The sequence below is a fragment of the Pipistrellus hanaki genome (genome assembly GCF_964339955.1).
Source record: "Pipistrellus hanaki genome assembly, chromosome: 1".
NCBI classification, from domain to species: Eukaryota; Metazoa; Chordata; class Mammalia; order Chiroptera; family Vespertilionidae; genus Pipistrellus; species Pipistrellus hanaki.
Genome location: NC_140503.1, coordinates 50,296,560 through 50,321,662, shown reverse-complemented (window position 1 = coordinate 50,321,662; position 25,103 = coordinate 50,296,560). Strand labels below are relative to the sequence as shown.

At 37.6% G+C, this 25,103-nt stretch overlaps 2 protein-coding genes across 3 annotated transcripts in view; one reads left to right on the top strand and one right to left on the bottom strand.

The window, feature by feature from the left end:
* The window catches only part of TEX9 (testis expressed 9), a 32,957-nt gene extending 30,469 nt beyond the window's left edge, over positions 1–2,488 (top strand). Inside the window, exons 11-12 of the mRNA XM_084878277.1 lie at positions 1,152–1,286; positions 1,928–2,488. Coding sequence (XP_084734403.1) covers positions 1,152–1,286; positions 1,928–2,005 — 213 coding nt within the window. The 3' untranslated portion in view covers positions 2,006–2,488. The remainder of the gene's footprint in view (positions 1–1,151; positions 1,287–1,927) is intronic.
* A 377-nt stretch (positions 2,489–2,865) lies between these two features.
* Positions 2,866–24,873, bottom strand: MNS1 (meiosis specific nuclear structural 1). Of its 2 annotated transcripts, none has more exons than XM_084877945.1 (10): positions 24,767–24,873; positions 23,837–24,055; positions 21,020–21,147; positions 15,111–15,213; positions 11,933–12,162; positions 10,960–11,176; positions 10,744–10,851; positions 7,817–8,074; positions 4,662–4,787; positions 2,866–3,257 (listed from the first exon to the last, which is right to left on the bottom strand). In XM_084877945.1, exons 1-10 carry the CDS (start codon positions 24,767–24,769, stop codon positions 3,165–3,167), a joined length of 1,485 nt encoding a protein of 494 aa, XP_084734071.1. In that variant the 5' UTR covers positions 24,770–24,873; the 3' UTR covers positions 2,866–3,164. The 2 variants fall into 2 exon arrangements, with proteins under 2 accessions (XP_084734071.1, XP_084734072.1); XM_084877946.1 differs by lacking the exon at positions 24,767–24,873 and adding an exon at positions 24,624–24,760.
* Between the last annotated feature and the right edge of the window lie 230 nt (positions 24,874–25,103).

The following is a 25,103-nucleotide window of genomic DNA, read 5'->3' as shown; positions in this document are numbered from 1 at the left end:
GTTCTGTTCTTAGTCTTTCCCTCCCAAGGGAGGAGCTGGGAATTGAGAGGTTTCTTTCACTGTGCTGGGGAGGGTGAGGTGAACATAAATGCAGTGACATTTCCTAGTATTTTGAATGTGGTTCTTGCTTGGTTGCTGCTGCTTACTTGGCTTCTAGAGTTCTCACAATGCTCCAGTAATGTGTGTGCTGTACAGTCAGTGTTTCCATGGGAGTTCTTTGGGAGAACAAGTGCCCTGGAGTTTTCTACTCTGCCATCTTGCTGACATCACTCTCTATTTAAAAAAAAAATGTTTTTAAAGTCATATTTACTATTTTACCACATTACTATTGCTGTTACTTGTTTTATCTTTATGTGTATTAGATTCAGATTTCCTTTTGGTGTCATTTTCCTTTTGCATGAAAGACTTCAACTTTTTAAGTATAGCAAGCCAAATAATGTAATTTCATTCAATGTTATTTTGTTTAATGTTGATGACATGCCATTGGAACTTGTTTGTATTGAAATTGATTTCATTATACATAGTTTCTCTGACATTAAGTAAAATAATCTACAATGCTAAGTGAGGACTTACTATATAACATCTTCCAGTACTTAGTAACTTCTAACCTGTCTCAGTTGTCATAGACAGTGGCTGCACATGGTTATTTAGTTGTCTGCCAAGGATTAGAGGCAAATATATATGCAGATTTTGAGGACTCCATTCTTTCCAAGATTTCCAACGGATAAGACTGGTATTTATGACTTGAGGTCTATCCCCAGTGAACTCATGAACTGGAAAGAGCTCTCAACCAATATGCTTCCATTTTTTTCAAGGTTCCTATCACCTCCACTTTGCTATTGATTACTCACCTACATCTTCAAATGTTTTTAAAATTGTGTCAAGAATTTATATCTGCTAATATCTGGAGAATTGATTCAATACAAGCTACTTTACTATTACTGGAATATAACTGAGTTGTTATTTCAAAAACATTTTTTAAAATGTGAGAGACTTGAGCATCATTAAAAGTTATCAAAGTTACAGTAATTTAGTAATGCAAAGAAAACGACCAAAAATTTTATATTTCAGTTCATTATAGTTTTTATAATTTTTTTTCTATTAAAAGACTGAAAAAAGTATATATGGAACTTATTTTTTTTCTTTTATAGGATATAGCAAGTGAAGAGCACAAAAAAATTGAAGCATTAAAATCAGAAAACAAGAAGCTAGAAAAACAAAAAGGAGAATTAATGATGGGGTTCAAGAAACAATTAAAATTAATTGATGTTTTAAAAAGGCAGAAGGTGAGTGTACCCTAAAAAGAAAACCCATAGATATTATTTGGAACTCCTTCCTAAAATATTTACTAGTATTTGTACTTCAGGTATTTTTTTTTCACATGCTTAGGCACAAAAGTTTATATAAAATTTATTTGTCATCCAAGAAAGTGGCCATTTTCGTGCAAGTAAATTAGTAATGTGGAAAATGGGCCTGGTAAATACTGAATGGGTACTTCCTAAATAAAGAATGTACAATACACAAGAATAACTTATCTTAGGGGATTGTATTGCCTCTTGAAGAGTGAAAATTGATTCCATATCACTATTGTTCCATGAGTCACCTGGTAGTGGGAAGATAAGAATTTGTGGTTCTGCCTCTTTTCCTTTTTGCAAAGGTTAGGTTAAGGTATTAAACTATTACTGAATTGTCTTCCAACAGTTAATTGGTACAGTACCACCATTGGACAAATAGGCTTTTACAGGCTGACTCTTGAATGTAATTACTGTTTCATATATCACGTTTATTGGAATTAACAGATCACCCCCCTACAGTGCTTATAATTTGACAGCACTTGACACACACTTTTAACAAACTTCCTGTTGTTGTGTGGTTTATTCTTAAACTAAAGTAAACGACTTCATATTAATTTTCTTTTAAAACACAGATGCATATTGAAGCTGCCAAGATGCTGTCTTTCACTGAAGAGGAATTTATGAAGGCACTTGATTGGGAAAAATCTTAAGTGGAGTATTTTAGTTAGTGTTTATAACTAAGTGTGTGATGGATATACATTTTATTTAGCTTAAGTTAATGGTTTGAATTATTTTTACTCTTAAAACAGAATTTCTCTCAGATAAGCTTATTTATTAAGTTATTGACAAATAAAACACTTTGAAATTCCCATCCTTTACTTTTCTCCTCCTTTATAGTAGACAGAAAAGAATGCTTTACTTACACTAAAAATGAATGTTTAAAAAACATACTTATAGTTAGTTTGCTAAAGCTGCCATAAGAACCACAGACTTGATGGCTTAAACAACATAAACTGTCTCACAGTTCTGGAAGTTTGAGGGCTATCTGCTCCCACATGCTCAGAAAAAGGTGCTTTAAACTCAAATTAATCATATATAATAAAGAGGTAATATGCAAATTGACTATCACTTCAACACACAAGATGGCTGCCCCCATGTGGACACAAGATGGCCAGTAGGAGAGGGCAGTTGGGAGGGACTATTCTGCAGGGGAGAATAGTTAGGGGTGACCAGGCCTGCAAGGGAGGGCAATTAAGGGTGACAATGCCGGCAGGGAAGGGCAGTTAGGGACAATTGGGCCAGCAGGGGAGCAGTTAGGCACAATAAGGCTGGCAGGGGAGTGGTTAGGGGGTGACCAGGCTGGCAGGCAGGCAACTGGTTGGGAGCCAACAGTCCTGGACTGTAAGAGGGTTCCCAGATTGGAAAGGGTGCTTGCATGAATTTCATGCACCGGGCCTCTGGTTATACACACTTTTTTCCCTGGTCAAATAAGGCAAGTAAAGTTCCTAAACACAAACATAAAGAACTGTAGCCTGAATAGGGATGCAGAAAAAATTCTGAACAGTATGGGAAAGGTAGTGTCTATATTTATATACATGGAATGTAATAATATGGTGGTGTAGAACTCAGCTATTCAGATTTCAGCACAAAAACAGCAGTTAATTTTGCAGTTGAAAGTATTTAATCATTTTAATTTTTATCAGAAAATAAATGTTTTCTTATAGAGAACCACTTACAAATGATGAAATGAAGATGTTTTAGAAAATTCAAATAGACAAGATTCCTACTATCACTGAACTGTAAAACAAGACTTACACTGACATCTAGTGGCAACATGTAAAAGAATCAAGGTTTTACCAAATCTTGGTATCACTTTTCTTCACAAGTTTCACTCCTTTTCTGATATGCTTTCCTAAACTCTTCACCAAGCCTATGAATGTCATCCTCTGTTTTGAATACTCCCTACAAGAAAAATATTTGTGGGTTACTTTGAATACCAGAATATTTCCCCAAATGCTTGTAAGACTATCAAATAGAATTGAAATTTGCAGTTGTTTCTAAGATAATTAAATCTCTTTAGTAGAGTTATAAAAAAAATGGTTATTTTCTTTGATATACATACTGAATATTCTCAGACTGACCAGACTTCCTGATTTATCAGTTCCATTGTTGGAACTTGTCAAAGGAATCATCTATTTTATAAGTACTACTACTTGGATTGGCTGAATGGGAAGGAATTTATTGCATACTGTATGCTACCCTGTCTTGAAACAGACCTACAATATGATTATGAGGGGTCAGGATGAAAAGTTCGAGTTTTGCCAGATTCATGCATGAGACTGGCTCTAGCTTCAGTTCTATGGGTAATCAGCAAACATTCAATCTCACAGGAAAGAATGAATCCAGGTTTGGAGTTTAGCCATTTGAATAAACCTTTTCTCTTATAGTAAGAGGTGGCTCTTTAAAACAAATTGAACTTAAGTATTTACTCATAGTTAAAGGATCCAAAGAATAATTTAGGTCATTTGGGCCATTAGGACCTAAAGGATAAAAAGTCATTTTAGGCTATCAGGTTCATTAATTCTCCTCATTTCCATAATTATTTTCCTAAAAAAATATCAATTCCTAGACTCTCCCAGAATTTGTAGTCTATTTCACAGAATTTATCAAGTCCATGTGGCTTTTGTCATTAATATATCATTTTGTATTCATTAATCCTATCTAAACAATTAGACTGTATAGTTTTGAGGGCAGGCAATAATTATTCAGGTTTCTCTTTCTCCTTCCTTAATTTGTGTTGGGCTAAATATAAAATATGCACTTGATTCGTCCAATTGACTAAAATATCAAATGGCAATATACACGAGTCTATATGTCTATATATGGCCTGTGAAATCTTAGTCACCCTGTATCTCAGATGTATTGTGAAATTTGTTATCTTCTGGAAGTTCTTTTAAAAGCAGGTTACTAGTACCTAGTGATAATAAAATCTCCTACTATAGAGCAGATCTGTCATAGATTCCTTTCAAGCATATGCCTGCCGCTGATATTACTGATTACAAAACTTTCCTGTTGCAAAATATCACAATTGCTTTATATTAGTTTAGTTTTAGAACACCTACACTGAACGGTGAGAGAAGAATCTCTAAACCTTAACTTCAATACATTTCACTCATACTTCTAAAAATGTGCCAAGACTCTCTCTCATTTTGGAGATGTTCAATGAGTGGCTAAAATCTCTCTGCTGCTTGGTAACAGCAAAAAGCGAGCAAAACCCAGGACCTCTGTAATCCTAATACATGTTTGTTTGTTTTTTCCCCACCATAGATGCCATGAGGATTACACTTTGAGTTAAATCTCACTTACTTTAGGGAGATATCCTAGTAATTTTGTAGCATGTTCTTGGAGAAGTTTTAGTCTTTCTTCTTCAATAATTGCATTAATACGTCTTTGACTACTTTGCTGCAACTGCCATTCTTCCAGTTCCTGTTGCTGGAAATATAAATAAAATTTTATTGTCACATAATACCTTAATCTTAAAGAAGTTGTCAAAACTACTCTTGCAGTGAATTAGATAAAAGTGATGAACTACTTATTGAGATTAATTCCAAAAGATACTAGATGATGTACCAGGGTGGGACAAAAGTAGGTTTATAGTTCATATGGAAAATGATACGGCAATTAATACATAATATAAGAATTGTATTTTGTGTACAGTGGTGCCTCACACAACGAACTTAATTCGTTCCAGGAGCAAGCTTGTTATGCGAAAAGTTCGTTATGTGAAAATCGTTTTCCCATAACAATACATGTTAAAAAAAATAATTCGTTCTGTAGCATAAAATATGCTAAGATGACATAAAAAAAATATGCTAAGATGACATATTTTTATTTATATACATCTAAAAACATAATTTTTTTTTAAAAAAACACACATTTTTTTAATTTTAAGACAGACTAAGTAGAGTCTACCGAATCTTGCACATCTTCATCCATTTCTGCTTTTTGGCCGATGGTTTCATGAAAAACCTGTCCAAAGTTCGCTGTGCGAGGCGTTCGTTATGCGAGGCACCACTGTATTCACAACTGTAAAATACTTTTGCCCCACCCTAAATGTGTATCATATATATTTTATATATATACCTTTTACAGTAATTATGCCTTAAAAGTTATAAGAACAATACAAGGTAGAGCAAAAGTAGGTTTAGAGTTCATATAGGAAATACAATAATAAATGATACATGAATAAACTTTCACATATAACTGTAAGCCTTCTTTTGCCCTACTTTATGGTTATGCCTGGGATTTTAGGAGGCAAGTACATATTTTCAGGACAATGTCTTAATTGCCAAGGAGGAAATGTTCAAAGTGATTTCCTAATTAATTCAAATATTTGGCAGATGCTTAAGGTAGTTTACAGTATCTGACAAAAATAATGGATACAAAGCCCGGAGCATCCAGGCCCGGAGTGGCCAGGCTCAGAGCGGCCAGGCCCGGGACAGCCCGGCCCAGAGCAGCCAGGTCAGGTGTGGCCAGGCCCGGAGCAGCAGCTGCCAGGCTGGGAGTGGCCAGGCCCGGAGCTGCCGGGTCGGGTGCGGCCAGGCCCGGAGTAGCAGCTGCCAGGCTGGGAGCGGCCAGGCCTGGAGCGGCCAGTCCCAGAGCAGCCGGGTCGGGTGCGGCCAGGCCTGGAGCAGCGGCTGCCAGGCTGGGAGCGGCCAGGCCTGGAGCAGCCAGGTCGGGTACGGCCAGGCCCGGAGCAGCAGCTGCCAGGCTGGGAGCGGCCAAGCCCGGAGCGGCCAGGCCAGGAGCAGCCGGGTCGGGTGCGGCCAGGCCCGGAGCTGCAGCTGCCAGGCTCGGAGTGGCCAAGCCCAGAGCGGCCGGGCCAGGAGCAGCCGGGCCCAGAGCAGCCAGGTCGGGTGCTGCCAGGCCTGGAGCAGCGGCTGCCAGGCTGGGAGTGGCCAGGCCCAAAGCGGCCGGGCCTGGAGCAGCCAGGCCCAGAGCAGCCGGGTTGGGTGTGGCCAGGCCCGGAGCAGCAGCAACCAAGCCTGGAGCAACCAGGTCGGGAGCGGCAGTGGCCAGACCCAGAGCAGCTGGTTGTGGAACGGACCAGAGCAACAGAGGCCAGGCCCGGAGCAGCCAGGCCCGGAACAGCTCGCTCCTTGCCTGCCCCCTCCCCAAGGCTGCCTCTCAGACATGGCTGGAAACTTTTGGGGAACTTGAGGGTCTGCTGAATCGGGTGATGGAGGCTTAGATCTGGATGTGTTGAGTTAGTATAGCGCTGGGGTGTTGATCTGTGAGTGCCTTGGGTGGGGCCTGCATGAGGCTGGTTGACCTATCGAATATTTGGAAATGTCTTTTGTGTGAAGTGTATCTTTGGGCATGTGGAGGTATTATTGATATGAGAAAATGCTAAGTAACTGATTTACTATCTGAAAAGGGATTTACTATCGGGGAAAGGGAGGGAGGAAGAGACTGAACATGAACTGTGCACCTATGGATGAGGACAATGGGGGAGGGGAAGGGGGCAGAGGGTGGGGGGGAACCTGGTGGAGGGGGGAAGAAATGAGGAAGCTTTGTAATAATATGAACAATAAAGATTGATTTTTAAAAAAATAATGGATACAACACAATAGGGATATCTAAAAAAAATATTTCCATATATTAAATTTTTAAAAGCCTGTATGAAATACAAAAATAGCATCAAGAGTTCTGAATCCTCAACCACACCAACATTTTGTGCCATATGATGTGGAAGATATGACTAGCTTTAAAAAGTTTTAGGGCTTAAAAGAACTCTTAAGGAAATGTATCCAAAATTCCTGTTGACAGGGAAGAATGTTAAAAGGCAATATTGAAATAGTGATGAATTAATTTAGGTAAAGTAGGATTTGAAGAGGGGATAAAATAGGGTTAAGTAAAGTATCTCATTAATGCAAAACTTTTCTTTGAAATAACTAGTTTACAAGGGTCACTATTTCTTCGGACCACTCCTTGTCAGAGTCATGGAAACAAGAAAGGAAAAAAATTATATATCATATATTGCTGGAAACAAATCAGTTTTCAAAAGAGAGATGTTGACAGGAAGCCAGGAAGGCTAGTCAACAACCTTAATTGCTCTAACCACTCACCCTTTAGTTGAGACATTGTTAGCTGAAGCAGCCTCCACCTGTTTGTCCCAGGTAAGTTTCTATTATTTTCTGCCTAAGATAGTTTCCCTAAAGCCTCAATAAAAGGGATGGCAGGGCCAGAGCAGTGGTAGTTCTCTCACTAGAGTTGGACTACCACCTGGCCCCCCATATCGCCAAATTAAATTTCTTCAAGTCTTTTCATTTGTGTGCGAACCTTCTCCAGAACTTGAACCCTGATTTGGAACCCTTTCCACGTGGGACGTGAAAGAGATTCCTATAATATATGATTCATAGCTATCATCTGGCACATAAAAGGTTCTCAGTTAACTATTTACTGAATGAATACATGAGCTGATTGCTGTTAAATAATGACCAAAAAACCTTTTTTCTTACTTTGTCTGCAAGGAACTGATTGCGACGATCTTCAATAAGTTTCTCCACAGCCCTCCTGTGCTCTAGTTGCTTCATTCTTTGTTTGTGAGCATTCATTAATTCTATTCGATCATCCTCAGCAAATTTAGCTAACATAGCTTTTCTAAATTCCTCCTCTTCCTCTTTTGCAGCCTGTTGTACTAGTTCCTTCAAGGCCATTTGTTCTATAAAATTTTGCTTTAACTCCATTTGCTTTCTCAACTTCTCTTCTGCTTCTTCCTAAAAAACATTTATATATAGAAGTTAATTCAATAACTCTCTTTAAAGCAGATTTCTAAAGAAAAGGGTAGAATAGTTTAAGCTTATAGTTACAATGTGAAATAAAATTGAGAAATTAAGCCTTTTCAAGATAACACTTTGCCGTTTTAATACCATTTGGATAAAGGGCATGTTATGTTTTGAATTGCCTTCTTGTTTTTAAATTTTAATTTGTTACTTGTTTTTAAATTTTAATTTGTATATATTTACCATCAGAATTAACACATAACTACTTTGAAAAGAGCTGATATAAAAACTTTTTGCTCACCCAAGTTTATTAAATCTGTGTTGTGTGAAATTTTTTTTTTTTAAATATATTTTATTGATTTTCCACAGAGAGGAAGGGAGAGGGATAGAGAGCTAGAAACGTCGAGAGAGAAACATCGACCAGCTGCCTCCTGCACACCCCCTACTGGGGATGTGCCTACAACCAATGTACATGCCCTTGACCGGAATCGAACCTGGGACCCTTCAGTCTGCAGACCGATGCTTTATCCACTGAGCCAAACCGATTTCGGCTGTGTTGTGTGAAATTTGTACCAACTAATCATTCTAGAATTTTGCATGAAATTATTGTTAAAATCATTGATAAATACTTTTCAGAACAATAATCTAGCAATGACAATTTGGGAAAAGTTAAAAAGTCCTTTTCTATAAACTTTAATTTTTCTAGCATTTTATTATGAAAAATTTCAAACATAACCAAAGAAATATTTAGAATTTTATAGTGATCACTCACATACCTTACACCTGGGTTCTACTAATAATTGCTTTATCACTTTATTCAGTTAGGACTAATGTAAAATTTAAGTCCTTCTCTAATCTAACCAATCATTACACAAGCTCCAGGCAGTCCAGTATCCTGAAGGCATTCATAGTAACACAATGTTTTTAAAAAGGAAGAGTGGGTTTTAAGTGATTCAATCTGCAGTATCAGTTATAGCAACTTTGATCATTGTATTGTGTATTCAACCTCTTCCCTTAACCCTATTTAATCCCCTTTTCAAACCCTACCTCCTCCATAAAGTCTTTTCTAATCACTCTAATTCATTTTTTGGGGGGAGAGGGGGACTTATATACCATTTAACTTTTCCATCATTTAATTTTATTCATATGGTACATGCCTTATCTCCTCACTAAAAAGAAATTCCTAAAAGGCAATTTTACTTTTCTTTGGGCTACTATTTTATCAATTTAGCCATTGGTGCACATTTAGATATTATTTCCATGTCTTGGCTCTGTAAGGCTGCAAACTGGGCATCCAAAAGCAAAAACCGAACCTTGGCCTAAGTCTCACACCTTATGTAAAATATTAACTGAAAATGAGTCACTGACTTATAAATACAAACATCAAAAACTGTTAGAATAATTTTTCAGGATCTAAGGAAAGACTTCCTAGAATTAATACCAAAACTGCAATTCATTAAAAAGGAAATTGATAGCAGAAACTGATTTGGCTCAGTGGTAGAGTGTCAGTCTGCGGATTGAAAGGTCCCTGGTTCGATTCCGGTCAAGGGCATGTACATTGGTTGCGGGCACATCCCTAGTACGGGATGTGCAAGAGGCAGCTGGTCGATGTTTCTCTCTGATCGACATTTCTAGCTCTCTATCTCTCTCCCTTCTTCCTCTCTGTAAAACATCAATAAAACATATTTAAAAAAAAAAAAAGGAAATTGATAAATTGGACTTCATAGAAATTGAAAACATTTGTTCAGAGAAAGACCCTGTTAAGAAGATGGAAAGACAAGCTACCACCAAAACCAGTTTGGCTCAGTGGATAGAGCGTCAGCCTGCGGACTGAAAGGTCCCAGGTTCGATTCTGGTCAAGGGCATGTACATTGGTTGAGGGCACATCCCCAGTAGGTGTTGTGTAGGAGGCAGCTGATCGATGTCTCTCTCTCATCGATGTTTCTAGCTCTCTATCCCTCTACCCTCCTCTCTGTAAAAAATCAATAAAAATATATTTAAAAAAAAAAAAAAAAAAAAAAAAAAGACAAGCTACCGACTAGCAGAAGATATTTGTAACAAGGACTAGTATCTAGGATATAGTAAACTCTCAAACTTTTACAACAAATGAACAACCCAATTAGAAAATTGGCAAATCATGAGATTAAGTTTCTTGATACTGTTTCTCATTGCTACATCATGTGGTTTTCTGACTTTTCTCTATGTTAATGAGAACGGGTATTGAAATCTTCAATTACATGGATTCGCCTAGTTCTCCTTTTGGTTTTATATTCTGAAGCTTTAGGTTCATACACACTTAGGACTAGTATGTCCTCCAGATGAGTTAACCCATATGTTGACTTCCACTCCAACTTGCTTCTTTTGAGAAGTGTCTGCATGGTACCTCCTTTTCCATCCTTTTGCTTTTAATTAAACTATATGTGTCTTCATGTTTAAGTTGTGTTTCTTATAGACTACATAGTTGCATCATGCTTCTTACACAGTTTGTGAACTACTGCCAGGTCTTGCTTTGTTCATCCAGCCTGAAAATTTATCTTTTCATTGTAGTGCTTAAACCATTTTCATAGAAGGCAATTATCAACATCACTGGGTTTAAATCTATCTACTGATTCATCTCAAATTATTATTCTCTATGTTAATCATTCTTTCAGTTTCCAACTTACATTTATTTTTCTCCTGTGTATTTCAGCTTGTTCTTCTTGGTATAATTCTTGTCGCACTTGTTCCAAATCTTCACGTTGCTGCAGCATTTGTCCCAATTTCTGAATCAACTATTAAATAAAAACAAAACAAAAAATAATTAGACATTTACAGGTACCAAATCCTATAACACATACCTTAGAATTTCTCCAGTGTTAAAAAAGTGGTTATTTTAATACCATATTCTGAAGCTGTTGCCTTTTTTCTTCATTTTCTTGAATTCTTGCCATCCGATCTTCTTCTCTTTGTTGCTGCAAGTTGGCAAACTCTATGATTTTTCTGTTTTCTTCTTCCATTTCCTCACGTTTCTTTTCTCTCCAGAGAGCCTGTTCTTTCTGAAACTCTTCTATATACCTCCGAGTTGCATTCATTTTTTCTAACCTGTGTTGTCTTTCTCTAAAATGCAATAGTGAGCGCAGTTTTATAGTAACAGAAATAATAAAGTATTGAAAAATATGTGTAATTTTGTTCAGTCAATCTGGGGAAAATGTATAGTGTGTTCATTCATTCATGCAACAAAATATTTTGAGTGTCTATTTGCCACTATCTATATAATGGGTATATGTTTTTTCTGAGTAACATACTATTATGCCTTTTCTCTAACCTACTAATGAAGTTTTATGCATCACATTTCAAACACTACAACCTGATAACATCTGCTTCACAGCACTCTGAAAACAAGTCCTCTGCTATACGATATGGGCATATTTAAGACAAACGGGTTATTTATTGTCACTTAATAAACATTTATTAATTATCAGATAATTATCATGCCAAGAGATAAATAAAAGCTGGTCTCAGTTTATGTAATAACATTATGAGGACTTACTGTGTATCAGACACACTCTTTAGGTGCTTTCCCTCCTCAAGCCTGAGATTAATGTAAATGTTTATGCACATAAAATTCGATTAACTGCCGAAACCGGTTTGGCTCAGTGGTAGAGCGTCGGTCTGCGGACTGAACGGTCCCAGGTTCGATTCCGGTCGGGGGCATGTACCTTGGTTGCAGGCACATCCCCGGTGGGGGGTGTACAGGATGCAGCTGGTTGATGTTTCTCATCAACGTTTCTAGCTCTCTATCTCTCTCCCTTCCTCTCTGTAAAAAATCAATATATTAAAAAAAATAAATAAAATAAAATTCGATTAACTTACAATTGGTCTTCTTCATAGATTTTCCTAACAATTTCATCGATCATGAGTTTCTCTTTCAGCAACTGCTCATAAGCTTCCTGCTTTTTTCTCTCTTGGTCTTCAAGTTGTTTCTCTAAGTCAATAAAGTACTGTGCTTTTACTTTATTTCGTCTCTCTTCCGCAGCATTCTCTTCCTTTATTACTCTCTCCTGTTCTTCCATCATGGTTTTCACTATTTCAGCATCACGTTTCTGTTACGAAAGCAAAATTCATCTTTCCATTTTCAAATCTGAGCAGTGTGATAGAATATTTTAAAGAGATGTAACTGGATATTATAAAGCCTGTTAAATAAAATACTCTCATCCACGTCAAAGGTAAGTCACAGTCACCTGAAGGGTTTGAACGATGAGTCAAACCGTAAAGCGGCTTTCCTATTCCTTCGAGTAGTTCCCTCAGAGCAATAAGTAACAAGGAGAGTTATAACTCCACATGTGAAAAGCAGTAAATAAAGTTAGATGTACTCGATTAGTAACTATGTTAACTGCAACACCATAGCCATCTCTTTCTTCTATTTAATGGTGGCAGTTTTAACCATTTTTAGCTCTGTTGTGCGTGTGGAGGGGAAAAAGTGGCTCTATGGGAAGTGACCTCACAGGGTGATCTGATCATGGATTCCTAACTGGGGAAGTCATAGTAGATAGTCATGCTGAGACGTGTAACTTTTTTAGTAAAAGGTTTACCTTTGCCTAAAGTGAACCCTGTCCATTGTTTGTGTTCATCTAGGTTAACAGACCTTTGAAATAAGGCAGTAACCACCCTCATCTCATTAATACCCTGTAATCCAGTCCCCACTCTGCTTTCTTCCACCTCCAAATAATCTTTATGTTCACTCTGTAATTTCAAATGCATAAATGAAGCTACAAAACTTAAGTCTCTGGAGCATTTGAGATTTTCCTCCCCAGCATATGTCATCAAATAAACTCTTAAGAAATCTTCAGGTTTGGACATTGCTTACGTTGATGAGTATCAGATGCTATTTAGAATAAGGATGGTACAGGCACACCTCAGAGATACTGAGGGTTCAGTTCAAACCACCACAATAAAGTGAATATTGCCATAAAGTGACGTGTAATTTTTTACCACCCAAATGGTTTGGCTCGGTCGGCCTGCGCACTGAAGGGTCCCGGGTTCAATTCCGGGCAAGGGCATGTACCTTGGTTACGGGTACATCCCCAGTAGGGGGTGTGCAGGAGGCAGCTGATTGATGTTTCTAATTCATCGATGTTTCTAATTCTCTCTCTTCCTCTCTGTAAAAAAATTAATAAAATATATATTTTTAAAAAACTTTAGAAATATATCCTCACTTGATATTCTTACTGATTTTAGAGAGAGAGGAAGGGAGGGGGAGAGAGAAACATTGATGTAAGAATGAAATACTGATTAGTTGCCTCCTGTATGTTCCCTGACTGGGGACTGAACCCACAAGCCAGATGTGTGTCCCAACTGGGACTTGAACCTGAAATCCTTTTGGTGTATGTGATGATGCTCCAACTGAGCCACCTGGCCGAGGCAACATCTATTTTTATTTTATACCTACACTGTACTGTACCAGTTAAATATTTTAATATCACCCTTCTAATAGTGTGTATGAGTATGTGTGTGTATTGCTATATACAATACATACATGTATGTATATACACATGTTGATATCCACATACATAAAGGTACAGATTTTTTAAAATAAAAAATGGTCTATGATATGTATTATTCTCCACCTTGATTATTCTTCAACTTTCCCTTTTTCCTTTTAACCTAAAATACATTCAGTATAGCTTTAAAAGCCAGAACATTTACCTCTTTCTCTTTAATATCTATACAACAAGCATGTCAAACTCAAAGGCTAACACGGGCCAAATAAACAAGGTTTAAGTTTATGTGGAATGCACAAAAGCTTCCATTTTCATAGAAATGTAGGTTCATTTCGATAGATACATGCTTGAATAATAAGGGCTGAAATAAATGAGTAATCATTAACATAAAATAATACATTTTAATAAAAATTAATATTTTTTCTTAAACATTAACTTACCAGAAACTGAATAACTGCACAAATAAACATAATGCAAAAAAACCTATTTATCTTGTTCTCCGAAGGCAAAATATTTCCTGTTGCACACACCAAACCAGTCAGTCCAAGACTAATGAGCAATCGGCTGCTAAAATATTCGCTGCTAGTATTAGTGGAGCTAATGGTGCGCCTGCGTGTTAGGCGCATAAGGGAAATGAATGCAACACAATCACAGGCATCGGAGATTAGCAAATGTTGTAGTTCCTTATTAATGATTATGTATAACAGGATTTTGTAAAAATTAAGTTACAAGATTTTTATTAAAACGTTTCTTACATACTGTTATATTGGCTGGGCCGCAAAAATACTCGTTATGGGCTGCATGTGGCCCATTTGGCCTGCCTGCCGGACAACGTCTTTTGAAAGAGATCTAGGAGAGGGAACTCTACCACCAAAATGCTCTACACCTTAACAGAGCAGTGCGAGGAGAGAATTGTAAAGGCTGTGTAATGTGTAATGTGGAACAAACCTTCCCATCTGTGTCCTGCCTTTCTTTGTGACAGCGAGAGATCAGTGAGTGTCAACTCAATAAACTCTCTCTTCTTTTGGTGAGTGTGTTTGAAACTCCTTTGCCCAAGAGTAACTCTTACCCTGAACTTGGCAGGATGTCAGGACGTAGAAAAGGGGATAAAGTAGAGGGAAACATGGGAAGACGTGATTGCTGTTTATAATACAGAAAAGTTTACCTAAAATTATAAAATGGTTTATTTTTTAGAATAGCTTAAAAATGAAAAATTAGTAACACAATGTAAATTATGCTAACAACTTGCACTGTATTGGTTTGTCAAAGAATAATTGGTTAGAGACCATAAAGAATGCTGGAGTTTTTGAATAGAGCCGTTCATTCTAAGCAGCAACCTAATCCTTCATGTCTCTGAAAGGCTCTAATATTAAATTAAACAAGGCTCAATGTTAAATACCCCATGATTTCCTATACTTGAAAGATCTGAAAAATAAAAAGTATTTGAGAAATGTAGCACCGTAAATTCTTTCTAATATGTAACAATTTTCAAAAAAATATTTTAATGAACCTAGAAATACAGAGAAGAGAATGGGCAGAAACATGCTCACCATTTGTTCGTATTTAATGGCGTCCTTCTCAGCAATCTGAGCGGCCCTTTCCTTATTCATGTAAGCTGCTTTTAATTTCTTCTCCAATTCTCTGATCTCAATACTGTTTTTAAAAACAAACAGGAATTTAAATTTGAGGAAGATTACCATAAACATAACCTATATCTGAAAGTTAAAACAATTTTTATCTAAATGTGTGAAGTATATTTACATTACAGTAGGTTCTTGGGTTAACTAGGAGATTCGTTCCTACAGCATTACATAATGCGATTTTCGCCGTAAGTCAGAACCCTCCTACATAAGCATCCCCGTCACTCACATGGAGCACATACACAGCAGTAATGAAATGAAACAGTAAAAAAAAAATTTAAAGAAATATAACAATTCCTGACCTTGTGGTAAATAAATCATAAAAAACATAAAGCACATATGTACATACATCAAAATGACAGAAAATAAATGGGAGAAGGCGACGTAATCATGAAACTACATACGTCGAGTCCAACCTAATTACAGGACTGCCTGTATTATTTAAATATATTTTTTATTGATTTTATACCGAGAGGAAGGGAGAGAGATAGAGAGTTAGAAACATTGATGAGAGAGTCATCGATCAGCTGCCTCTTGCACACCCCCTACTAGGGATATGCCCGCAACCAAGGTACATGCCCTTGACCGGAATCGAACCCGGGACCCTTCAGTCCCCAAGCCGACGCTCTATCCATTGAGCCAAACCGGTCCCGGCTGCCTGTATTATTTAAATACTACAGGCCCGATGCACAAAATTTGTGCAAGGGCCTTGGCCCCAGTCCCCACCTGCCGCTACCACATGGGGGTGGAGTGGGGGGAGGCCTCTGCCGCCTCTGACTCAGCCCACTGCGGCTTTGTCCGGAAGGAAGGACATCCTATCTAATTAGCAAAATAAACAAATGAGACATCAACTAAAAAATTTTTGCACAGCAAAGAGAACCCTCAACAACATGAAAAGGCAGCCGACTGAATGGGAGATTTTCACCAATGATACATCTGATAAACAATTAAAATCCAAAATAATTATGTAACTCATACAACTTAATATAAAGTAATTTGATTAAAAATGGGTAGAGAACCTGAATTGACATTTCTCCAAAGAGGACATACAGATGGCCAACAGACATTAAAAAAGTGCTCAACATCACTAATCATCAGGAAAATGTAAGTTAAAATCAAAATACAATCACTCACAACTGTCAGAATGGCTATCATCAATAAATCAACAAACAACATTGGTGAGGATGTAGAAAGAAGGGAACCCTGTGCACTGTTGGCAAAATTAAAAATTGCTGCAGCCACCCTGGTTGGTGTGGCTCAGTTGGTCTGACGTTGTCCCAGGCACCAAAGGGTTGGTGGTTCAATTCCTGGTCAGGGCACATGCCCAGGTAGCAGGCTTGAACCCTGATGGGGGAATGCAGGAAGCAGCCGATCAGTGTCTCTTTCACATCGATGTTTCTCTCTCTAAAAAAATCAATAAAAACCTTTAAAAAAAAAAAAAATACAGCCACTATGGAAACAAATATGGAGGTTCTTCAAAAAGTTAAAAATTGAACTACCATAATACCCAGCAATTCCACTGATGGGTATTTATCTGAAGAAATCTAAAACACTAGTTTGAGAAGAGGTATGCACCTCTGTGTTCACTTCAGTATTATTTACAATAGTTAAGATATGGAAGCAACCTAGGTGTCCCTCGATAGATGAATGGATAAAGAACATGTAGTACATATAGATAATGATATATTACTCAGCCACAAAATGAAATAAGTCAGAAAAAGACTAATACCATATGATTTCACTTATATGTGGTATCTAAAAAACAAAATAAATCAGCAAACAAAACAGAAACAAACTCGGATACAGAGAACAAACTGGTTGGTTGCCAGATGGAGGGGGAGGGTTGGGGTGGGTGGTAAAACTGGTGAAAGGATTAAGAAGTACAAATTGTCAGTTATAAAAAGTCATGGGGATATAAAGTACAACATAAGGAATATAGTACTAAACTTATCAGGGTGATCACTTCATAAATTATAATGTCTAATCACTATGATGTACATGTGAAACTAATATTATATATATATATATATATATATATATATATATATATATATATCCCTAAGCAACCGTTACGACCAGTCGACTATCGTTATGACATGCACTGGCCACCAGAGGGCAGACGCCCAACTCAGGAGCTGCCCCCTGTTGGTCACTGTGCTCTCACAGCCAACTTTCTGCAGCCAGACAACCTCCCATAGTCCCTCCCCTCAGAGTGGGTGAGATGGCCCCAAATCGCCCCAAGCACCGGCCAGGCTTCAGGACCCCACCATGCATGAATTTGTGCACTGGGCCTCTAGTATATCAACTGTAATTGAAAAATAAAATAAAAATTTTTATAGTTTTGTCTGAGTTTTTGTTTTGTTTTTTGTTTAATTCCTTAACCCAGCCCCCTCAAACCCTATGTCCTTCTTTTATAAGATGAAATTAAAAAAAAAAAAAAAGGATTTTCTTGGCTTATTTAGCTCCATGTATTTACTTCCTACCTCAATTTTGTTATAATTTATTATACTTTTAACTCTATACATATATTAAAATCCAAAAGACACAAGTGATTTACACATTCAAATTTCACTTAGATTTAACTTCCTGAAATTCTGAAATTAATGTTGGGTTCATCTCCATTCTTCCACCTGAAGAATTTATAGTATTTCCTTCAAGGCAGGGCTACTGTGATCAATTCTGCTGAAATTATTTTTTATTCATATCACAGACTTAATTTTAATCAACATACTGATGATGAGTCTGGAATATAACTGCATTGGCATCAGCAAGGAACAGGTTATACATTTAATAAGGGAAGACTATATCTTTTCTTTGAGCTTGTTTTTCACTTAAGTGAAATACAAATTATGTATGAGGTATTGCTTTTGCTTTCATAAACAATTTGTTTTCTATATAATATATTGTTGCTAATTATGCAATAATTGTAAGTTGTATAATTAATTGTGCCATACAATTAATGAATTTAATAATCATTCTAAATATAAGTAATAACTAATTAATTATAATTATTCATTAAATTGTACTATACATAACATAAGCTTTCTAAAAATGGGTATTGAGTTTCCCAACTCCACTTAAAAACAATGATAAAATAAATTGTCTTATAAATATTTTCTTGGGTAAAAAAATGATGTATTCAAAATCAAATAAAAGTCTCATGACTTCTGAACTTATTTTCTAAATAAATTTCAATCATTTAAAAAAATTTGCTCTGTGTTTAAAAATTAAAATTTTTTTTTAATGTAAGCAGCTGAATCTTAATATAGGTACTTTGGATTACTTTGGATACATTTTAAGTACCACAGCAAACATTTTCTTAGACTTCCAGTTTGCAACTAAACATACTCATTAGGAAAATGGTCTGTTTCTGCATGTCAGTCAAAATTTTACCATGGCTCATGCACAAAGTAAGACATTCTCAGCAGTTTTGCATTGCTGAGAGGCAGCATACTCTATTTGAAAGAATGCTCAACTGAATTACTTTTGCCTTAAATCCGAAGAAATTTTTCACAAGGTATAGAATTTTAGATGGGCTATTATTTCTTTTATCTCTTTAAATACATTTTCATCTCTTTAAATCTTCTAGTTTCTACTATTGCTGCTGAAAATTCAATCATACTTTTTATTGTTGCTCCTTTGAAATCTTTCTTGTGTGGCTACTTTTGTTATTTTTATTACTTTCTCTACTGTTGGATTTCAGAATTTTGACTATGATGAATATGAATGTAGTTTTCCTTATATACTAGAGGGATGTGCATGAAATTCGTGCATGGGTAGGGTCCCTAGGCCTGGCTGGCAATCAGGGCTGATCTGTGGGGTGACTGGTGAGGTGATCAGGTGGCCCCGGCTCACCCCTGCCTTGGCTGGCCTGATACCGCCCACTCGCCAGCCCCGCCCTCCATCCCCCACTGGTGGGGGCCTGTGGGTTGGGGGCAGCTCCTACATTGAACATCTGCCCCCTAATGGTCAGTGTACATCATAGCAACTATTTGTTCCACTGGTTGTTCTGCTGTTCGGTCGATTTGCATAATAGGGTTTTATATCGATAGACTGCATTTTAACCTATGGCTTTATGTCTTTTATCATTTTTGGAAATCCTTGGCCTCTCCAAATACTGTTCTGCATCTTCCTTTTTCATGTCTCCTACCAGCACTAAAATTATACATCTGTTAGAACTTTTCACTGTATCCCAAATCTCTTTGAAGTTCTCTAGTATATTTTTCTATCCTTTTTCTCTCTGTGCTTTATATTCCAGATATTTTCCACTAACCTGAAACACTTTATCTCTTCATCTGTTTCAATCAATCTAACTGAATTCTTTTATTATTGAAGTAAAACACACACTAAAGTGCACAAATCTGAAGCATACAACTTGTAGAACGATGTCAAACACCTGTCCATCTGCTAATTAGTTAAGCTCTGCTTCACTTAACTCTCACCCATAGTTTTGGAATCAGCAGGTTACAAACTCCCAGCTCACCATTCTGGTTTCCTTCCTCTCCAGATCTCACTGTTAACGCTTTCTCCAGACAGCCTCTTCTCAAAAGGAGCATTTATCTGCATCACCTAGTCTACAATTACTAGGAGTGGGAAGCTCCTCTCTTTAAATCTTATATCAGTGAATTAGACAAGACATGTCACATAATAGAAAACCATGAGCGATAGCTTATGATGATTTGAGAATTAAGGTCCAAAAAGATAGTTTGAGACTAGAACAATATGAAGACATTAGCAATAATTTTAAATCATTTTTTAATCATTAATAACCCCTTAGAGAATTTAAGTCATGGCCCTACAAAAATATACATGGGTTTATTTGCCAAATATATAATTTTAATGAGGCTCAAAACCCCTGAAACTCATTCATGGGTCCTATCATATTCTACAGAAACCCTCTTGGTCAAAGTACATTTCTACTATATTCAACTATATAAGTACATGGGTATTTAGTTAGCCCTGAGTTTTCATCAAAAGGGTGATATGGATACCCCTCAAAAGCAACTCGATCTTAGACAAGAAACATATTCTAGAACAATCCCACTATTAGGGGTACTACCCAATACCCTGGAGAAAGTGCAATGATACCAAGAAAGAAATTGTGGTGGCAAGATTTTGTTAAGAAACACCAATAATCTAAATTAGATTTACAGAGGAGAACCTAGAAGTTGAACAAATTAAGGAATGAAGGATATCTAAGTTACAGAAGAAAACATTTAATGGACTCATAAATATGAAAGGATGTCCTCAAGAAAAACTAATTTCCCCCCCGTCAGATAGCAAAAGTGAGATAAGCAAATGAAAGTTACAGGGAAATCAATTTTGAGACAGCTGGGGGAAAGGTTATTCAAAGTTAGGACCGAATGAAAAAAGAAAGTTCCTATCACAGTCACCAGAGGTGTTGATCACAAATGACCAACTGCTTTCCAGAAATACTGCAGGAAGTTTATGTGGGAGTATAAGATTAAATGAGGTATCACCCAAAGTTCTCTTAAGACTAGGATTCCATGAATATTTTTTTTTTTTTAATAATAGGTCATTTAAAAAAATGTTTAGAGGAAAGAGCAAAGGAAATTGATTTCTTTTTACCACCTTAAATATTAACACCTTACTTCTAGAAATACAGCTTCTTTTCTCAAATGAATATATATATATATATATATATATATATATATATAGAATATAAAGCAGTAAGTATTTCCAGGCAAAATGTTAACTAAGTGCAATGATATAAAGAAGTTTCACTCTCAGGTACTAAGCATTACACAGAAGTTTACAGAGAAAGACTAACTGCATGAAACTTATAGAAACCAAGATACCTGTTTTCTTTTACTTGTTGCCTTAGCTTTTCATCTTTCAGACTTTCGTGTTTTAGTTTTGCCAGTTCCACAGCCAGTTTTTCTTCTTGTTCATACTGGAGTTCTTTCAATCTTCTGTTTTCTTCTGACTGAATAAAAACAAAACAAAACAAAGCACATAACTTTAGTTATTTATCTTCCAGAATCAGGTTTGGTTTTTTTTCATAAAGGCTGAATTTACTTGTTTATAACAGAAAACTGCAAGTGCCTTCAGAGCCAACCTCCCACAGTTCCTCCTCAGCTGCCATGGTTTGAAGGGCCCATGTGGAGTGCGCGGGGTCCCTCTGGCAGATGGGGTCCTTCAGCCTGGCCTGTGGGGATCGGGCTGAAAACGGCAGTCCAACAACGCCTGAGGGGGTCTCGGAGTGCGAGAGGACACTCTGCAAAGTTGCTGTCGCTTGGCAGCTCCTGCGTTGAGCGTCTGCCCCCTGGTGGTCAGTGCACATCATAGCTACTGGCCAGTTGGCTGGCAGCTTAGCCTTTTATATATATAGATAGATAGATAGATAGATAGATAGATAGATAGGACTACAAATTAAAGACAACAGAGAGGAAGTAAACAGATAAATTCAGAATGTGGGATATCATACACAACAACTGGCCTAGTTAATAACAATTGAGAAACATGAAGTTAAAAAACTTAAAGAGCTCTGGTTAGAGCATCAGCCCACATACCAAAGGGTCACAAGTTTGATTCCAAGTCAAAGACAAGTACCTGGATTGCAGGTTTGCTCCCATCCTGGTCAGAGTGTGCTGGAGGCCACAGGTCACATCTCTCTCTGTCTCCCTCTCTCCTACTCTCTCTTTAAAAGTCAATATAAATACAGCGGGGAGGGGAGGGAGATCTGGGGGAGATAATAGATCAACCGAAGGACTTTCATACATGCATATAAGTACAACCAATGGACACAAAACTCTGGGGAGGAAGGGTACATATGGGAAGGGGGGCAATGTTAAAATATGTACACAGATAATAATTTAATTAAAAAATGTAAAAAAAAAAAAAATACATAGGAGAATAATCCCACCAAATGTTATTAAAAGTCATTGTTTTCCTTCTTAAAAAAAAAAAAAAAAAAAAAAAGTCAATGTAAAAAATATCTTCCAGTGAGAATTAACCAACAACAATAAAAAATTAAGGATGATGCAAGAGCTGTCTTAGATTAAGAGTGATCTAACAGACAAACAGACAAATACACTGCAAGAACCTTGTTTAGACCCTGATTAAAACAAACCAACTGAAAAAGCAGATTCCTGACATAATCACAGAAATGTGCTTATGAAATGATACCTAAAAGTTATTGATAATTCTATTGGGTGAGATAGTGGCACTATGTAAGAAAATATTTTATAAGATGCCTACTGAAGTATGCAGAAGATAGCTGATAGGATATTTGGGATCATCTTTAAAGAAAAATAAGAATAAAAGGAATAAGAGAAAAAGCTAAACCCAGAGATCTTGCTCAGTGTTAAAAAAAAAAATCATGTCTAAATTTCTGGAATTTGGAACTTAGAGAGATGGTTGCTACTTTTAATTAAAAAAAAAAAAAAAAAAAAGCTTGCTTTTTTGTCACATGATGTGACAAAATGTTGAACATAAAACAGGCACTCAAAAAACACTGAAATGTCAGGATACTTTTTTCACATTTATGAGAACTCATTTTTTTTCTTATTGGCTTCCCTTCTTCTACCACCCTCAACCTTTTAAACATTTAGAAATTTCCACTGTATTTCAGGAGATATAAATTGTACCCGAATTCTTCAAGGCAGTATTTAAAAATACGAGTAAATTCATACTTAATATGTAAGTGTTCATTTTCTGCCTCTTAATGTTTAATATCTGTAAGTTCAAAAGGTATTAAATGTTTGTCTTTATAACTTTACTAGAGGTCCGGTGCACAAAATGTGTGCATTGGGGGGGGGAGGGGTTGTTCCTCAGCCCAGCCTGTACCCTCTCCAATCTGGGACCCCTCGAGGACTGCTGGCTCCCAACTGCTCACCTGCCTGCCTTCCTGATTGCCCCTAACTGCTTCTGCCTGCCAACCTGATCACCCCCTAACAACTCCCATGCGAGCCTGATTGATGTCTAACTGCTCCCCTGCCGGCCTGGTCACCCCTAACTGCCCTCCCCTGCAGGGTTGATTGCCCCCAACTGTCCTCCCTTGCAGGCCTGGTGCCTCCCAACTGCCTTCCCCTGCTGGCCATCTTGTGGCGGCCATCTTGTGTCCACCTGGGGGCAGAATGTTTGACCACATGGGGTCAGCCATCTTCTGTGTTGGAGTGATGATCAATTTACATATAACTCTTTTATTAGACAGGATGGAAGGCAACAGAACTGTATTTATGGGAACAAAACTGTTGACATTAGTAATTATGGATATCATATTTATAAAAAAATAAAAAAAACACCTAAGTGCTAACTTTGTTCTAGGCACTATATCACAAGGGCTTTGCATGTATTAACTCATTAATCATTAAAACAATCATACAAAGTAGGTACTATTATTATTCCCATTTTATAAATGAGGCATAAAAATTAAAAGCAACCCACCCAAGGTTCCACAACTAATATACAGGAATCCTAGGATTCAAAGACACATATAATCTAGCTCCAAAATCCCAGCTATGAACCAACACGCTGGGCTGACTTACTTCGAGGCATCCCATGTCTGATGCTGTTGTCTATCTATTCAATTCCAGTATGAATGGTTAGCTTTAATCATTTCCAAGGAGAAAATGAAGAGGGAAAATGGTATAAGAATGAATAACAGAATTTACCTTTTGAATAGCCTCTTCCATATCCAACTCAAATTGTTCATCCTGTAATATCCTGAGGAATCTCTTGCCATCAGCTCGGTCATCATTTTTATTCCGCACAATTTGGTCCCTGATTTGAGTCTCTATCCTTTTTAGAGCATTAAGGTGCAACATTTGTTTGTAGTTTCTATCTACTAATTGCTGGTGCCTTTCATTGAAGCTCAAAGTCCTTTTGGAAGCCTATAATACAAAAATAAAAATATATTAAAGTATGCATATTTTGGTGTTGCAAAATCTAAATTTTTGAAAATATATTTATGTAACCCTCAGGAACAAATGAAACAAAGATAGGTAACGGGAATAAAAAAAAAAAAATGTGGGGAGGCTTTGGCTTCCTTCTTAATTCAGAAGAATAATAGAAGTGTAAATGTGCTAGAAATCTATCGAGGAAGGAGGTACAATTATTCCCCACTTTATAGATGAGGTGTCAAAAGTAAAAGCAACTTTACAAGGTCCTTCAGTTAACAGGTGTACTAGGATTCAAAGACAGGCAGTTGAGCTCCACACACCCAGCTCAGGACTGACTGCTCAGCAGGGAATTCCTCTCCTCACCCTCCTTCCCTTCCCCGCTCCCGACCTCGCCCCCTCCTCCAGCTTGGCCATAAAGTGCTGTTCTCAAGCCCGTCCGGCGTCCCTAATCTAGATTTAACGGGTCCACCCGCTGCTACTTATATGGGAAATAAGGTTTTTACCGGGCAGATCTAACAGTGTGGGGAAAGTGCAAAATAAGCTGGAAGCTACCGCGCACCGGAACGCAAAAGCAACTTCCCCACTAGTTCTCAGGCCCGGCATTTCAAATCCTTTTTTGGAAGCAGGCCAGCTCTAAACGACCGCTCCATCGACAAGTAAACTAGTGGTGCCGAGACCTCCGCGCCGGCCCCACCCGCTCACCATCTTGGCGAAGGAAAACCCCCGGCTTCAGGGAGCCACGATCCCCCTGCAAACGCAAACACCCCCGGCGCTCTCTGGTGTTTACGCGGTTTCCCGGCAACGGCCACGACCTGACCAAGGCGCGGGCTCCCATTGGACGAGAAGGACCCAATCAGCGGTGAGGTTCTTGGGGGGCTGGCTCCTCCTATAGGCCTAAAGGAAGGCGGCGGGAAGTTCAGATCCCGGTCCATAGGCCGTCAGCCCTTTGGCGGTCTGTGAGGGAGCTCACGATTTCCCTCCGCGGCTAACGTCTGGGGGGTTAGGGAGCCAGGCTGAGGAAACTTTTTTTACATAGAAA

Excerpts from the sequence above, each read along its gene's own strand:
- MNS1 (XM_084877945.1), bottom strand. Across the intron at positions 21,148-23,836 it reads TGGAAGAGGCTATTCAAAAG|TCAGAAGAAAACAGAAGATT; the intron begins GTAAATTCTGTT and ends GTTTTTATTCAG. Across the intron at positions 4,788-7,816 it reads ATCAGTTCCTTGCAGACAAA|CAACAGGAACTGGAAGAATG; the intron begins GTAAGAAAAAAG and ends TTATATTTCCAG.